At 37.2% G+C, this 18628-nt stretch overlaps 1 protein-coding gene across 1 annotated transcript in view; it reads left to right on the top strand.

The window, feature by feature from the left end:
- Positions 1–372: 372 nt before the first annotated feature.
- The window catches only part of Kctd16 (potassium channel tetramerization domain containing 16), a 251836-nt gene continuing 233580 nt past the window's right edge, over positions 373–18628 (top strand). Inside the window, exon 1 of the mRNA XM_076855951.2 lies at positions 373–1204. Within this exon, the coding sequence (XP_076712066.2) occupies positions 373–1204 (832 nt within the window). The remainder of the gene's footprint in view (positions 1205–18628) is intronic.

Genomic DNA, 18628 nt, shown 5'->3' with positions numbered 1-18628 from the left:
TCATTCTGGGTTTGAGGACATAATTTTGTCTCTTTTCCTTCAGATCTCTGAGTACCTGGATCTCTGAGTACCTGGGAACTTGGCCTGCCTTGGCTACTAAGCTTGATGGAAGATCTGATGTAGATGAGTTGATCGTATTCCATGAAGTGATAGCTCAACATCAGCCAGGGTTCAAAATACTTTTTCAACATCACTTCACCTGTGGACTCTTCTAAATTTTGCTTTACTGGGGGGGAAAAACCTGGAGTAAGAGGAGATCATTTTTAACAAATTAGCATCCTTTCCCCTTCCTTACAAGTGATTGCAAAGGATAAGGCTGTGACTCCATTGGACTGCATCTTTAAGTTAAAATTGCAGAAGAAGAAAGGGACAATGGCTCTGAGTGGAAACTGTAGTCGTTATTATCCTCGAGAACAAAGGGCTGCAGTTCCCAACTCCTTCCCTGAAGTCATAGAACTGAATGTCGGGGGTCAAGTTTATTTCACTCGCCATTCCACATTAATAAGCATCCCTCATTCTCTCCTGTGGAAAATGTTTTCCCCAAAGAGAGACACAGCTAACGATCTAGCCAAGGACTCCAAGGGAAGGTTTTTCATTGACAGAGATGGATTCTTGTTCCGTTATATTCTGGACTATCTCAGGGACAGGCAGGTGGTCCTGCCTGATCACTTTCCAGAACGGGGAAGACTGAAAAGGGAGGCTGAGTACTTCCAGCTTCCAGACTTGGTCAAACTCCTGACCCCAGACGAAATCAAGCAAAGCCCGGATGAATTCTGCCACAGTGACTTTGAAGATGCCTCCCAGGGAAGTGACACAAGAATCTGCCCCCCTTCCTCCATGCTCCCTGCTGACCGCAAGTGGGGCTTCATTACTGTGGGTTACAGGGGATCTTGCACCTTGGGCAGAGAGGGGCAGGCAGATGCCAAGTTTCGGAGAGTTCCCCGGATTTTGGTGTGTGGAAGGATTTCCTTGGCAAAGGAAGTCTTTGGAGAAACTTTGAATGAAAGCAGAGACCCTGACCGAGCCCCAGAAAGATACACCTCCAGATTTTATCTCAAATTTAAGCATCTGGAAAGGGCTTTTGATATGTTGTCAGAGTGTGGATTCCACATGGTGGCCTGTAACTCATCGGTGACAGCATCTTTTGTCAACCAATATACAGATGACAAGATCTGGTCAAGCTACACTGAATACGTCTTCTACCGTAAGTACAAAGGCTTCTATTCATTTGTGTGTGTGTGTATATCAGTTCTTTTCATAGATACATTTGGGCTACATGTTCTGTCAGTATCTAAGGACTGCCATTTGGGATTGCTATACCTCTTGAATTATAGCTAGAGTACTAGAGATTACAATTAAGCTCTCATGGTTTACTTACAGCAACTTCTAAGCTCACAAAATAGTCAAAGGCCTCAGAAATCACAAGGTACAGATATTGGTGTAGGTAATATGTGGATGAAAACAAGCATTTTTGTCTTTTTTGCCAGATATCAAATTATGAAGGTAAGATTGGTGATTACAACTTGGCTGTTGGTCCACGGGGGTTTGGTAGTGTCAGAGTGGAGAAAGTACTGCTGTCTCCTCTTTGAACTGAACTTTGGGGTCCATTAAGTCGATTGGTAAAGACTTTCTTTCATCAGGGACTCTGAGAACACAAATGCATGTTGCACTGAGTGATGTGGTCTTAGCTAGATGGCAGTACAGACTGCTGAAAATCCCCCTTCCTCCCCCCCAAGTCTGAAATTGGCTTTTTATGGGGTTTACAAATCTGCTGTTTGATTCGTTCGTATTTTGTACTGAGACTTGAGTTGCACTGCAGACTTAATTAAGCTGAACTTCATTTAAGATCCATCTGAAAGGAACTACATCCTTGAGGATTGTCAATCACAGGCAAACACCTTCAGACAGCTGAGGTGATAGAGTTACTGACATAAAAAGAGACCAGAGTGGGAAAAAAAGGAAATGAATATACTGATGACTTTTAAGTAGGGATTCTTAGAGTTCACTTTTTTGCTTAAATGAAGACTTATGGTGCAGATTGCCTTGTGTTTTTGAAATGGCATTATTCAAAACTATAAACTGCAAGCCATTGATCTCTATAGAAAGGATAGTAAATCAGCCTATACTGTTTTCTGCTTGGTTTAACTGCTGATTTTCAGTAGGCCTAGGAATTAGGTGAAGTGAATTCCATAAAGAATATGTTTCCAGTATTAATATTTAATTGTCTATATTATCATTTGAAAATAAATGTCTAAATTTCTTTGAACATAAAAGTGAAACTGAATTTCTTGAACTGTTTTTGCCTTCAGTTGTTTTTATTCATTTGGAGATCATATTGGCCATCCTGATAGAGATGACAGGGTTATCACACATTTGGTTATTTTAGAAGTGAAGACATGTGAATTGCATAGACAAAACAGCCTGTATGGAAAAATTAAATCAGTTCGGGAGACACTGATGTGTAATAACAAACATTATTTGGTCCAATAACCCTATCTATGGCCTTTATCTATAATCTATATCTTCCTGTATGCCAGAGTGTAGCTACCAGATACTGCTTTCTTCCTTCTGGCATATTTCCCACTAGCATAGAGATAAGACCCTGGCTTTTTAGCCTTCTGTAAAGGAACTGGCATTATCTGTGATTCTGTAGAACAAATATCTTTTCCAAACTTTTGGGGAAAATGCATCTTAGAGAGTTCAAATACAGTTTTGCGATACCCACCATGTTCTCCAATTTCTAATATATGAAAACTTATTCTTTCAAGAAGCTTCTATCAAATAAATGAAAACATATCACTCATACCCTCCAAAAGGACCACCGTAAGTTTTTTAATCACTTGCCTACATAAATGGGACACTCAATCATAAATGTATTTGCCTATTAGTTCAGTGGCATTTCTGTGTTCATCAAGAGCTCATCCGCTTAACATTATGTTCTCTTTAGATTACTCTGGAAACACTCTGTTCTCCTGATCATATAATTCCTTCCTTTTTTGTTGGATTGCTGAGAGGTTATGGAGGTAATAGTTTACTCTTCATCTTTCCATGCATAGGCTAGTAAAAATGCACATACCAACAGTATATATCTTACCAATCATACACTTCTCCTTTGTACCCAACACCGAGAGTTAAATGTTAACTCTTCCTCTGTCTTAGGACCAATAAACTGACAGCTGGCTTTCTAGGGTGCATAACAGCTTCCGTGCAGCTGCTTAGCCATAATTATTTAATTAGAAGCTGCCAACTGTGCCTATATAAGCATTAATTCATCAAGCTGTTGTATACCGGTTAATGGGCTGAAACCTTGGGAGGTGCTCTAAAGCAGGGAGTTGACTGCATGCAAAGATCCTTTTCACAGAGGAACTCAACTTCCTCCTGAGTTGAATGGGGAAGGGGAGGAACACACACACACACACACACACACACACACACACACACACACACACTTCTTAGATCCAGAAAATTAATTCCAAGCAATCAGACCCTTCCAATATCCCAGTAATAATGCAAAATCACTTTGCCTGGGTCCACATCTTAGTTAAAAAAAAAAAAGAAAGAAAGAAAGAAACAAGATCTTTGTGCTTTGCATATGGTGTTTGACTGCCATGGGGGAAGACCTCTTCTTTCTCCATTTACCTATTTTCCATCCAAATCTTCCATGAGGAATTTGGGAGAGAAAAATCTGCCTATCAGTTATTAGAGTCTTACCTCATTGAAATTTTCATGGGCAGTTAGAACTGGTGGTTAGCATTGGGTAAATTTCAGTATTTTGTTAATGTAGACCTAAGAAAATGAAAAAACAACTGGTACTTGTATGTTTGTTTACATCACTCACACACCAAATATGTGATATACTATGTGATATATATGTGATATACTCTGGACTATGATTCACCTTTCTGCAACCAAAAGAGTACATGAGTGCTACAAGAACATAGACAAGCACCTGTCTTAGCATTGCTTCAAAATATGCCCTTTGTTTTTATTATATTTTAATAATATTATATTTTATTATGTTTTAATAATATTAAGACACCTTTTATCCTTTCCCACACAATTGGTTAAATAATATCTCCTTTTTCTTCACATATCACATAGAAGGTGATATCATAAACATTAGACAATTCTTCTTGATTCACCTCTAAATAAAAAGGGAGTTAAGTAATTTAGAAAGAGAAATCTTGATTTTGAGATAGATGCCCCCAAACCATCACATCACTTAGGAACAAAATCACAGATGCATGGAAACAAATGAACCCCGTCTTTCCAGTGCCATCTTCCAATTCCTAAAGGAATAGAAAGATTGTTCTCGGTTCAAGAGAATGATGCACATTTCTTTAAGCCTGCTCATGAGTGAACTACTTCAGATGAATACCTGAAAGTACTTTGATTCAAAGGCATTTGCTTCTAATACAACCTTGATAAATGACCACAAGTAAGGAACTTAATTCATAGGACACTTTACTACAAAAATACACACTCTAAATTCTGTGAGTTATAGAAACAGAATCCTATTTATCATCTTTTCCACAAATGAATGCTTGTAGGTTTCTTTTAACTTTTCTTCACTTTTTTTTCCTTAAATTTAAAGGGTTGTTTCCACAAAAGTCTCTAAATTACATACACAGTATATATCTTCAGGCCTGTTGATTAAAATAGGGTGTTGGCAAAAAGTAAATCAGGAAATTATTTCCCACTTAGAATTCAGCTGTGTTTTTGTATTGGGGAAAAATATATGGTTATATCCACTGTGAATAATTTACTTGATATTGACCATAAAACTTTCAATTAAAGGGTATACTTTCAAAGCAAAGCAGGTGGGAGTACATCTATCTTGAAATAATTCTACCTCTTTTTCTCCTGATTACTTGAAAGATACCGTGTCTTCAATTGTTATTGCCATAGAGATACAATGTTGGTACATTCAAAATGGAACAGCAGGGAGAAGATGGCCAGAACTGTGAGGAATGTGAGCCTGGGTCTCTACCAACACCTCCATCTCCATCTCTGCTTTCTGTAGCTTTTTTATGTCCTCTCAACTTAAGTGCTCTTTTTACCTCCTGCTCAAGTCGCTCCTGCTACCAAGTTCTTTCTGCCCATGCTATAATCACAACTTGTCAGGATGACTTCTGCTCTGTCATTACACTTAGAATGCTTTCAAGGCTCAGGGTAACTTTCCCTAGAGATAAAAGTGCCTAAGAGCACTTTTAATAGTTGAGTATCAGGCAGCCTTTTAGCTATAAAGAAGTGTTCTTAAGAATTGAGGCTTCTTAATTTATAATTTAAGAAAGCGCACAATTTGAGTACACAGTTACATCCTGAAGTCTGTCTAGACCTGCTGCTCAGGCAGGAATTGGATGGTAACCATGCAGGAGTAATGTTGTAATTTTTCTTATTTCTTTAAGATGCTGTGCCCTGAGAATCTTAATATGATAGTGACAAAGCATGTTAGTAAAATATTTTATTATGCTGTTTTCACTTTTACACCAAATAAGATCCATTACCCAAGCTCAATCCCTTGTGAGAAGCGATTAAAACAGTTTCTTCCTGGGCCTGTGGCATCACTGAATGAATTTGGCAGCAAGAGACTGTCAGTATCTAATCAGAAAAGGGAGAAGGTCTCAGAGTCTGCTGTTGAGTGTCCTGATATGTTTAAAAAAAAAAAAAGCATTTATGATTGGAAAGAGAGGACTGCATATTCCTGACAGTCTAATGAGGTTTAGATCTTATCAAAGAAATCAGAAATGGAGCAGCTGAGACTGCCACAAAGCTCCAGACACAAAATACCTCCGAACACCTCCAAACACAGAACATGGAGAGAAACGACTGCTTATGAGAGTAACCAGGCCAACGCTCAGGAAGAACCTGTGCTGAAATTGATAGACCAATGCTCAGCTTTTGCATCATGACTCACTGTTGCTCTTTTTCTTCTTCTGTCTTTACTATGGCTTTCCTGAAGTCCTGAATTTCTTAGGAAGTCAGTTTAGATTTTTTATTACATAAAAATTTTAAATGTAAATAAAGTAGAGATAATAATAAAATGAACTTCCATGTATTAATTAATATCTATCTCCATAATCACAATTATCAGTATAGGATGATCTTGCTTCATCTATATTTCTACATGCTTTCCCTCCAGTATACACCAAATTATTTTTGAAGCAAATGCCAGATATCAATCATTGAATTTATCCACAAATACTAAAGTACATATTTCTAAAATGTAAAAAATTTAAAACAACACAATACCATTATTACATATAAAATTAATAATTCTTAGCTACCATCGGATATCTAGTCAGTGTTCAAAGTTTCCTGATGTCTCTTAAAGTTGGTTTGTTTCAAACAAGATCCAAGTGAAGCCCATCAGTTATATTTAGTTGCTTATTTCTTTATTCTCTTTCATAATTAAAAAAGTTGCATAACTTTTATATGCAACAAAATGGCAAAATACGTACATCCCTTTCTGCCTCTGTTTCTGTGCTGTTTTTTGTTTTTCTTTTTGACAATCTATTTGTTCCAAGAATCCAGTTTTTTTCCCATATCAACTATCCTACATTTTGTGTTTTACTGATCTGTTTCTGAAATCTCTGTGATGTCACTGATACTATTTTTTCCCCCATAAACTTTTTAGATCTAGACTAGATTCTAGAAGCTTGATCTGATTTGGTTTCAGTATTTCTGGCAAGAAATATTCATTGGTGATGGCAAGTGCATTTTTAATTTATGTTGGTGAACTGAAATGCTATATATTATGGAGGCAAGGTAAAAACATCTTTTTATTGTTAGCTTTCACATATTCATTAGATGAATAAATAGCAATTGGGTCTTTTCTCTCCATTGTGTAAGTTGATTCCTAGGAGAAAACAAGTGATTCAAGAAGCCCCTACTTTCCCTTCCAGTCATTCAAGAACAATCTAGTATTCCATAGTTGTTCTCATCTTTGGACTGGGCTGCCATTAGGGGGTACAGTGAGCCTGCCAAGATACGCACTTTGTCCTGTTGACTGTGAGCAGGAATCATTTTGGATGGGAAAGTTCACCTTCTGCCTATTCTAATTTTACATTTGAGTATCTTTGGATTCTTTCAACTGTGCTGAAGCTCCAATGAATTCACCATCTGTGTTTCCCAAATCTCTTCTCTCTCTGTGTTTCTTATCTCAATAAATGGCATCATCAGTCACCAGCTGCCAAAGGAAGAATGAAACCTAGATGATGTTCCTTAGTCTTCCTTTTCCTCAGTAACTTTCTCTTATCTATGACCAGTCCCCTGGTTTCTCCTCCTTCAATTCCCTTAGGTTTATTCACTTCTTTCTAACCTTACTGCTGCTGCTCTGGCCCAGGCCAACAATGGTGCTTTTTTAGACTACTTCAAAGAAACTTAAATTGTCTTCTCCACCCCTTCCAGTGTTGTCTTCTTTGGATCTATTCTCCCTGTTTCAAACATGGTAAGATTTCTCAACTGTGAGTCTGACCCTGTCGCTCCTTGGTTGAAAGTTCTTCATTGCCTCACAACTACTGTTTTTCTACCTAAACACAAGCTCCTTCACATGAACCGCTGCCCTTTATAAGGTGACCTCTGCTTCCATCTCCTGTCTCTACTGTTGCCATCCTGCCCCTTGCATTTTAAACTCAGCTGTAATAGATCTCTTTCAGTTCCTGGTACACATGTGCTTCTTCAGTTTTGTACATAGTATTCCCTCTGCTTTGATTTAACTAAATAGTTAAGGTCCTGACTAGAGCATTTTCTAAGAAGCCTTCTAAGCCTACCATATCTGGGTAGGGAACTTTTTTTCTTTATCTCATAGGTCCCTACTTTCCTCTACCATTGTATAAATAATAATTGATATGCTTATTTACCTGTCTTTCCAAATGTAAGCTCTGTGAAGGTAGAAACTATGTCCATCAAGTCATCATAGTACTTGGTACTTATTTAGTGCAAATGTAGGTATGCTTTAAATATTTCTTGAATAAGAAGAAGGAGAAGGCCTACCGAAATATTCTGTTATGATAATAAATGGTACTATCTCAAATGTATCAAGATAAAAATCTCAGCAGAACTAGAAAACAATGATAGTATGCCTTTAATAATAACAATAATGGTATTTCCTAAGTTTCCTCTGAGTGCTAAGCATTTTACAAACAACTGGAATTCTCACTGCATGTGTTCCACTCTCAGCACCTGTACAAAGATTCCAGCTCTAGGGAACTGAGAAATATATTTGCCAGCAGCAAAAATCTCCTGTGGTCTCCTTTTAGATGCTTCATCCAAGCAGGATCAAATTGAACTGGGTGGGGCCAGTGTTTAAGGAAAAGCCCATGAGGGACTGAGGATTTGGAAGAGTACTTCAAAATTGATAAAATAGCCCCCAAAGGAAAAGAACTCTAGTATAATATAGAGTGTGCTATGAGAATTGCTTCTTAATTTTCTTGCTGCTGAAGTGTTCCATTTTCTCCCTTCTTCTCTTGCCATAAATGTTAATGACCATTTCTTAAACTTAGAGGTAGCATGATATGATGGTTAAGAGCTTGGATTTCTGAGCCCAGATTAAAGTTTGCTATTTGCCCCCAATAAAAGAATGTTGGAGGTCAACTCCCTGCTTTGCCTACTAGCTAGATGATCATTAACAAATTCCCTTCTTTCTTTAGGTGCAAAATGAAGATAAGAATAAGTACTTGACCTATAACATTGTGAGATTCAATAAGTAGATAGGAAGTACTTAAAATAGTGTCTAGCACCCAGTGCTTCAGGAATGTCATTAAGTACACCCATCCTGGAACACCAGCATAGATCAGTCTCAGGCACTTCCTGGAAGTAACTTATCTGATTCTTTCTGATAGTCCTCTTGGCTACTTTGTCTATAGTCTTTTAATCTATGCATGTTAAGACAAACAAAAATTACTTAAAATTTATCTGATAAAAGGAAATTCTGGCTACTTATTTGTTTATTTTGGTATTGAGGATTGAATCCACTGCTGCTTTACAACTGAGCCACATCCCCAGCCCTTTTTATTTTCATCTCGAGACAGGGTCTTGCTAAGTTACTTAGGGCTTTGTAAAATTGCTGAGCTAGTCTCAAACTTGCAGTCTTCTGCCTCAGCCTCCCAAGTTGCTGGTATTATAGGAGTGCACTACCATGCCCAGTTCTGGCTATTTATTTCTAATTGTATAGGAATAAACATAAAAGTAAACCCATCAATTTGAAGTAAAAAGTTCAAATTAAATGTCACACCATTCCTCAATAAATTCATAAAATTACTGTGTCAATTTAAAAATATATATTAGTAATTAAAAATGAATGGACAATAAAGGCTTTATAGTCAAGTAACTCTGTATTTTCTCTTAACCATTCTAAAATGGAATTCATTAACAATGGCCTTCTCCCCCACTAGATTTCAACCTGTGACTTTTCATAACCTAGAATAAGATATGGTGGAATTGCAATTTAAAAATGCAATTTAAATTACATGTTCAGTCACTGCCAAACTAGAATCACCTTTTATGAATCTCAGCCTAGAGGGTATTTTTTATGGTGACAGAAAATGGTTATTGAGTCTGCCACTGACAATAGGACCACTTAAATTGCTCCAGAAGTGAAAACAAGACATTTTGCTCTGCACTGCTCATGGCAGTCCATTGTGGCATTGAAAGGAAATGAGATTGTTAATGGGGGGCAATATCATGTGACCCATTCAAGAGCTACCCCATGTGAAGAAATTCATACTTTTATTCATCAGCCTCATTTCAAAGCAAAAAGTTGGGGTAATTTCTCCAGCCCATTTTATAGCAACCTTTTATTCTAAGTAAATCTGATATAATGTGATTATGAACTAGTTACATTGATAAAATTAGAAGGAAACCCATTGTATATAATTTGGTGGCAAACTGAAGAGGCTCTCCGGCTGTTGTATACTGAGTTTTAGACAACATGTGAACTGACCAGATCAACACCATGAGGCAAGTAAATAGAGAAAAGGAGATCTGAACTCTGCTAACAGTGTTATGATTTAGATATGAGGTATATCCCCCAATAGAACAGGTAAGAGAGTTTAGAGGTGAAATGATTGGGTTATGAAAGCCTTAACCTAATCAGTGCATTAATTCACTGATAGGGATTTACTAGGTGGTAACTGGTAGGGTAGGGTGTGGCTGGAGGATGTGGGTTGTTTGGGACATGATTTGGGGGTTTATATTTTATCTCTGTGAGTGGAATAGGCTCTCTCTCTGCTTCTCACCTGCTTTCTTTACCACATACTTCTGCCATGATGTTCTGCTTCACCTGAAGCCCTGAGGAATGGAGTCGTCCCTCTATGGACTGAGAACTCTGAAACTGTGAGCCTCACATAAACTTTTCCTCCTCTAAAATTATTCTTGTTGGGTCTTTTGGTCACAGACACAGAAAGATGACTGAAACAATTTTTTTTTTCTTATGGGGACATGAAAGTGCAGAAAAATTCTAGTGATTAGGACAATAGAAATGGGGCATATGGATGTTAGAGTGTGGCAGAGGCGTGGAATTAAAACCAAGAGAATATTCTTGACTTGGAGAAGTGTTGCAGCATTCTGAAAATACCCCAGACAGAAGAGCTGACCTATAATGCAGAGCATATGGAGCACTGGTCAGGCATCACTGCTAATTTTCTTACAGCTTAAGCATTTGGTTACATCGGTTGAAGACATTTTCCTGGGAGTCTGTGCCTGCAAATTTACACGGTAATGCAAGTGAAAATAGGATTCAGTTTATGAAATTGCTTTCTAGTCAATTAGGTGAAATATCTGTTTTTCCCCCTTAAACAGAGGGATACCTGTGTGGTTCAATTTTGTCAAGCTGCAGTAATAAAAAGGGAAGATACTAATTCCTATTTGTCCAGTAAAAGCATGCCTCCGAAACTGAGCAATTTTTTTGCTTGGCTTTTCTGCATAGATATTCCTGTGGCACAAAGAGGTAATGGTTGATAGTAAAATGTATGGTACCTTCAACAGTTTTCGGCCTGCTTTGTATGCTCAAAATTATAAAATATTTACTATCTTTGTTTGAAAAGTCTATATTGATTCATATTTAGTGAGGATCTGTCTTATATAAAGTACCTTTTTATAGGACTGTCCACTTGAGATGGGTAGAAGATGTCAAATCTGTATGCAAAGAATCAGGATTCTGATTCATAAACTCTTCATGCTAATAATTTTCTAGTATTTATCCACAATCTGCCAGAGAAGTGATTAACAATCTGCCCAGACTTCATTGATTGGAAACTGCAGGCACTTCAAACTTTCCTTCATCTGTACCCTTCACATGTTAAAAAAAAAAATGCAGTGAAGTATAATTTTGTTTTCTGAAACATCTTGACATCCTTTCATCAGAATGACCTTTTGCAATAGGCAGATTTAAGTCTAGCCTTAGTTATTTGTTGAGAGTTCTGTTCACCACTTTCTGACCACATGGTGAAGGCCAGGCACTGTGACCTTACTCTGCCCTTTGCTTTTGTGTATATTAAGATCCTAGACATCTTACAGGTAGGCTTAGACACTTCTAGAAATATTTATTGTACTCAAAATTGCATGAGGATATTTATATAAGGTCAGTGATATCACAGGGCATGTGATATGGGGAGCAGTCAGATTAATAAATGGGAAATTTCGAAGAGAGAGCTCTCTTTCCCACATACTAGATTGAATATATGAGAATAGAGAGGGAGCTCCTACTCTGAACTTGGGAGTGTCAGGAACTTAAAGTAGATTTAATATTAATGCTTACAGAGGACAAAATGCTGAAATCCTTAATGCATTTGTTGACTTTAAGATGCTTACTGATTGAGGAAGTCATAAAAGTCATCTACTAAGATGGTTTTGGAAAACTTTAAGATCATTAACAATCTTGTAATTTCTTATTTAGTTGAATTTTTTCCAACAATACCTAAGTGAACTATTTCAATTATGCCAGGAACCAGTATTGTCCTTTAAAACTCTTCAATCAGGGGCTGGGGCTGTGGCTGTGGCTCAGCAGCAGAGCGCTTGCCTAGCACATGTGAGGCACTGAGTTCCATCCTTAGCACAACATAAAATTAAATAAAATAAAGTCATCTACAATGGTAAAAAAAAAATTAAAAACAGAACAAAACAAAACAAACAAAAAATCCTCTTCAATCCTCAGGCTGGGTTTTGGGCTCAGTGATAGAGTGCTCACCTAGCACTTGTGAAACACTGGGTTTGATTCTCAGCACCACATAAAATATACATAAAATGGAGGTATTGTGTCCATCTACAACTAAAAACAATTAAAGAAAAAAAGTCTTCAATTCTCTCTTCTGTTGAAAACTTTTCTTATCAAAGTGTATGTGCAAAGTCAGAGTCCAAATGATAGCCTATGACTAGCCATTTAATTTATTTTATCTTATTGGTACCAGGGATTGAACTCAGGGGTATTTTCTTTTTTTAATTTTGATTCAGGGTCTCACTAAGTTGCTTAGGCCATGCTAAGTTGCTGAGGCTGATCTTGGACTTGTGATCCTCCTGCTTTAGCTTCCCAAGCCACTGGTATTACAGATATGCACAAACATGCCCAGCTAGTTATTGATTTCAAAAGTACTTTATAATTATATCTGTAGTTCCTTTTATAAGGAATCTTAAAATGGTATGTGTCATTATCATCATTATTATTATTTTAACTTTAAGGATTAATGATTTACTTTGCCAATCTAATGCATAAATCTTTCCCAGTGACTACCACAGTGTGGAACATACAGGAGGTGTTCAATAAATATTTGTTAAATGAATGAATAAATTCATGACCACATTTTAAAGAAAGAAAATGTGAAATGTAAAATGAATGAGATTTGCTGTTTTACTCGATATTTACTTTTAAACATGAATGTATCCTATGAGCAACAATAAAAATATGGTTGAACATACCAACAATATCAAACTGTTTGGGTAAAAGTCTTGGTTCCATCACTTCTACCAGAGAAAATGTGTTAACTTCTGTACTCCTCAAATTGCTTATCTGTAGCTAGAGGATGAGGAAGCTACTCTCAAGGTGGTGTTGTGAAATCTAAGCCAAGCATGAGCCATTTTACCAGCTTTGCTCACATCAATAGCCAGGCATTTCATTGGTAGATTCTTTTTAGTTCATCTTACAAAAAGGTGTTTTTGGACCCTGGAGAAACTGAGAATGTGGACCCTTTAGAATGGACCTTGCCCACCTTCAAAACAGAAGCTGAGTGGTACTCACCAGTATCACTCTGGACCATTACTTCATGATCTCAAAGAAAGAAAAGTTAATCCTGCAACACATGCTCCTCTGGCTCCCTTGGGTCACCTCTCTTGCCTTTATGAAGGCACCTGTCTATCTGCAGTGTTCCCTGCACTGGTCATTACAACTGGCTGGCCTCTTCTGCACCTCAACGAGCTGCACTTGTGTGTCCTCTGCCAAAACACTCTTCCTCCTGCCACTGACCTTTCTGTGTCCTACTTATCCTTCAGGGTGAGGCCTAATGCCTTTTCCTTAAAAGGCCTTCTGCCACCTTCCTAGCAGAAGTAGCCAGAGTTGTCTTAGTTGCACTCTACACAGCACCTTGCTTTTTTCCATACAGCACTGTTCACATCTGTAAGTATTTGTTCAATTTGCTTGTTCATTGTTCCCCTCTCTCTGTAGATAGAAGCTTCAAGGAGGCAGGAGCTATATTTGTCTTCCTCTTTTGTATCCTTGGCACTGAGCACAATACCTGGCATATAAGAGACCCTCAATAAGTTAGATTTTTTTCTATCTTGCCTGTCCCACCATGTAAAATCATAATAATAAAATTCCCTCCCATGTTGAAGTCAAGTATGCATATATGCATATATAAAAACATTATATATGTATATTATCTACAGCACATAATATGTAATATATGATAATATGTATAAAATATAACATATATGTATATATGGTCAGGCATCACAGAGACCTTTTTTGTTTTTTTTATTCTTATTTTATTTCGCTGTAGATGGACCTAATGCTTTTATTTTGTGTATCAATTTTTATGTGGTGCTGAGGATTGAACCCAGCTTTACACATGCTAGGCAAGTGCTCTACCTCTGAGAAACAACCCCAGGCCCTACATATAGATCTTGTTAGTGTAGTGGAAACAAATGAGAGAAAAAAGACAAAAGGCAATTTAAATCTTGAGAATGTAAGAGTTGTAGACAACCATGGGGAAAGTTGCTTTGGAAAGTCACTTAACCTCTCCAATCTTCAGAGACCTTAATTGTATGACAGGGATAGTGGATCTATTTAAGAGTCTCATAGGATATTTAGCAAATAAGAGGGCATATGATTATGTTGCTTGATCAGACCTCAATGGAACATCTATAGAGCATCTTAAGGACAGGTAGCTGCAACCAAGGTGGGGGGAGATTTAGTCTTCACTTTTAGAAAGATGCTAAAGCATTTAGACATTAGTAGTCAAAATAGGCAAGCAGGTTTAACAAGACTGCAGCACCAGCACTATAATTGTGTAAGGTTGGGCAACATCTAATCAAAATATGTAGGATACATTTTGTTTCCTCCATTGTACAATGTTCATACATGTGTGCTGTGTGAGATACTGGCCAAATGGATAAAAACAAGTTGCTTAGTTAAGCCCTATATACTATAATGCTGGATACTTTTATAAATCAGAGCATCCTGGCTGGGGTGGAGGGAATACTTTGATTTCATGAGACATCATCCTTGCTGAGTTACCAAACTTTAAATGAAGTCCTGGGTAGAAGCCGACATACACATTCTTTTAAAGTGTTGCTTTTTTGATTGAGTGAATATTGGGTATATGTATAATTTACCCCCATCCCCGTTTTCCTCCTGGTGGTCCTTGGGGCAATTCTAAGAAACCTAGCACTCATGATGTAGTTGTTGAAAAAAGCCTGACCTGAATATTCTAAAATGATGAACTGCCCTCTTGAGAAATTGGCCTTTTGCATTTTCGGTTAAGTTGTTAGCTGTATGTTCATTTTTGCTCATTTAGTTTTCATTAGACTTGTGTTATAGTCTTAGAACAAGTCTATATCAAGGCAATTATTAGAAAAATTAAAGAGCAAAGTTAATTTTGTTTCTATCTTTGGCATATTTCAAAGAAGTTTATCTTAATTATCTATTTTTTGTAACAACAAGCAATGGGCATTATTTCTATTGAAAAGGGGCTGTGGAAAATAATTTCTAGACTGAATTTATATGCTATCTGCCAACTAGCTGGAAATAGTTTTCATATTGTAAATAAAGGCTAAGTTTGGTATATTTTTCTGTTACATTTATATAATAAATATTTCTTTTAAAGAGCTTAAAGAACTGTGGTAAAATCTCTGGTTAAAATGGTGCTTTCTAGCTTGACATGAAGAATTAATTGTACACACAAAAAAAGTCTATTTTGAGGGTATTCAAAAATAATCTCTCATACCAGCCATATTCTTTTGCATAAAATCAGCAGGGGTACTTTCTTTTTATCATAGCTATATTTTTATATTTTTTATAGTCTCTGATTTGCATTGGTAATTTTCTTCCTTTTATGGGAGAAGAAGTTTTCTTCAAAACAACCAGATGCAGTGTAATCAAATAATTCGTCTCTTCACTTGTTACACAAGTCCTCCTGACTTCAGATAGAAAAAAAAACACAGGTAGACAATAGTGTATATTTAAATTCTGAGATGTAAATCATAATCATAAGTATCCTTTACTCAACAGTGTAACATATATTATGCAAAGTGTTTCTTATTTAATCCTCACAAAACCTGTACAAGGAGGAACAGAGAGGTTTAACATAGTCAACATCACATGGTTAGTGGCAGCTTCAGAGTTTATTTGTAGAGGGCATTTGGTAGGGTCTGTGTGGCTTCAAGTTTAAAAAAGTTCATTGGTTCATATTAACAACAGGATGAGGGTAGACTGAGAGAGATCAAGCCTGGTGATGAAGCTGAATTTAAAATAACTCTCTACACCACAGATCCACATCACTGCCATGGTATCTAATAATTAGTACAAGCAAAATTCAAACCTCAATTGTTCTGACCCCAATTCTGGCATTCTTAACTGTCATGCCATACCACAGAAATACCAGATGGCAGTGCTGTCTTTTTTGAGCTGTCAAAGCAGCTATTCAAGGGAACCACCTCACAAGATTAAATGAGAAGCCCACATAAAGCCTCTAGCAGGGTGTGTGGATGGTAGAAGGTGCTCAACAGCTGATATTCCTTTCTCTTCCTCTTCAAATTTCAAGTTGTATGAACACGATTTCCCAGTGATACAGCTTCAAAAAAATTAAACCAGATTGGGCCGAAGTCTGCAAATCTGTCCTCAGTTACCCACACAGAAATTCTGGGATACAATCTCTTCTCCTAGAGACTCCTACACAGCATTATTTTTAAGAATTTGATTTCTTAGGTACCATGGATATGAAAAGGCACAAGATTTCATTGTACAAAAAAAGATGTCAAAAACATTTGAAATGGAAAAGAATTTGTCCTTGTATTTCTCTATCCCATCAAATACCTAAGCAGAAAAGAAATAAAATATATGAGTATATATTATGTCTTCTTATATATGTACACACACACACACACACACACACACAACACACACACACACACACACACACACACACACATTAAAGGTTTCTGGAATCAGTACCAAGGCATCTTAAGTGAGGTATCTTAAGCAATAGAAATCCAAGTGCTTTGGCAGGCATTCTTGCTTCTCAGAGAAAAGATGTTAAAACATGGACCTATGAGCGACCTGAAAGTCTGTTTATATCATAAAATATCCTGAAAATGAACTCTTCTTTAGTACAGTTTCCAGTTTTGCACTTGGGAGAGCTATCTGGGAATGTAATTTAGGTCTGAGCACTCTATGTTAATGAAGCTTTCCATTGCTCTAGAAGCCTATTACTGTAGCAAGCCTGCAACCACACATGGACGAGAAAGGTTGGTTCTCAAATGTAAAACCAATTGACTCTCTTTTCTTCTTTTCCTTCTGAATCCTGATGAAAATCCTAGAACTCTAGAGACAGGGAAGTATAGACTCTTGTTTTTCTTCATTTCTTAAGTTTTTTCCTTTCATTTGTTACTTTTGTCTAAAATGAATTGGAGATGGCACTGGATAAGTGCAAGTCACATAAGTGCTTTTGATAATATTATAATGTCCTCTTTTAACAACACTAGGATAATCATTAGAACAATTAGGAGATAGGGTTTACTTTCCCCATTTTACAGATGAGAACATGGAGATAAAGGAAAATCCTTACTCAAGTTCACAGCTAATAAATGCAAAACCCATGATTCAGATTCCAGTTAAATCTGTCTGACTCCAAAGACTATAAAATAAAACTTTAAGAACTTTCAGTTACAATGGATTGTCCATAGAGTGCAGATCTTTCTTGTCCATGAGTTATTATTCTTAAAGCATTCAGGATAATCACTAGAACATTGTAAATGCAATGTGAGTTCACTAAATAAAATGGGACTTGTTTCTTTTATTGTATACTGTGAGACTGAGCCTCAAGTGATTATGAGTTTGACTCTGAGGAGAAAAATCTGTGTATGAATACATAATAACAGTTAACATTTATGGGGTTGGTTTATTTTTGCCAGGCTTTGTGCTAAGGGCTTCATGCAATATTCATTTATTCAGCAATTTTTATTAAACAGCTACTGCATGCCAAGCAGTATTCTAGGCACTGAGAATAAATTCAGCACTGAATAAAACAAACATGATTTTCCACCTTCAGGGAGCTTTTATTCTAGGGCATGTGTGTATATATGTGTGTTAGAGGAGTGCTGGGAATGCATGACAAGAAACCATAAGTAAAGGGTGATCATGCCACATGGATACAGAGATGAGAATGAGGGAGGGTGGTGTTAGCAGTATATGTCCTCTAATTCCAGGTAGAAAGCAGGTAAGTCTTCAATGGTAATATTTAAATAAAGGTTTGTAGGAAATAAGGTTGCGATATATGGGGCATCTTACAGGGAAAAGCAATAGCATGTACAAAGGCTCTGGGGTAAGAAAGTGCTGGACTGTTGGAAAAATAGCTTAGAATGGCCCTTTCAGCTACAGCAGGTAAGGCAGAGAGAGGCTAGAATGAAAGGAGACCAGAGAGGTCCCAGGGAGCCAGACTGTGTTGAGACCTGTAGACCTGTGTAAGGACTCTGGCTTCAGCTCTGGGTGATGTGGACAGCCATTGTTGGGTTTTGAGCAGGTAAGTGACATGATCTGTCCTATTTTAAAAAGCTGCCTGCTGTGTGGTACTAGAAATTTGACCTATATTTTTACAAGCTAGACATATTTGACTCTGGCTGCTGTTTTGAGAACAGACTGATAGGATCAAGGGAAGAAGCAGGGCTGTCAAATAGATGACCACTGTGAGACGGTGCCAGCTCAGACCAGGTCAAGAGTGGAGAGGGTGAGAATGGCCCGATTCAGGATGTGTGGCAAGGACAGTTTGTGTTAAAAAAAAAAAGGACCGTTCCAAGATTTCTAACTTAAACAACTTGGAAGAATGGAATTACTCCAAACCCAGATAAGGAAGACTGAGGAAAGAGCAGGTTTTGGAGGTAATAAGGAACTCAAATTCTGGGCATGTTAAGTGAGAGATGCTCA

This window comes from Callospermophilus lateralis, chromosome 5 (genome assembly GCF_048772815.1).
Source record: "Callospermophilus lateralis isolate mCalLat2 chromosome 5, mCalLat2.hap1, whole genome shotgun sequence".
NCBI classification, from domain to species: domain Eukaryota; kingdom Metazoa; phylum Chordata; class Mammalia; order Rodentia; family Sciuridae; genus Callospermophilus; species Callospermophilus lateralis.
Note: the sequence above shows the minus strand (reverse complement) of the source record. Positions and strands in the feature narration are given on the sequence as shown.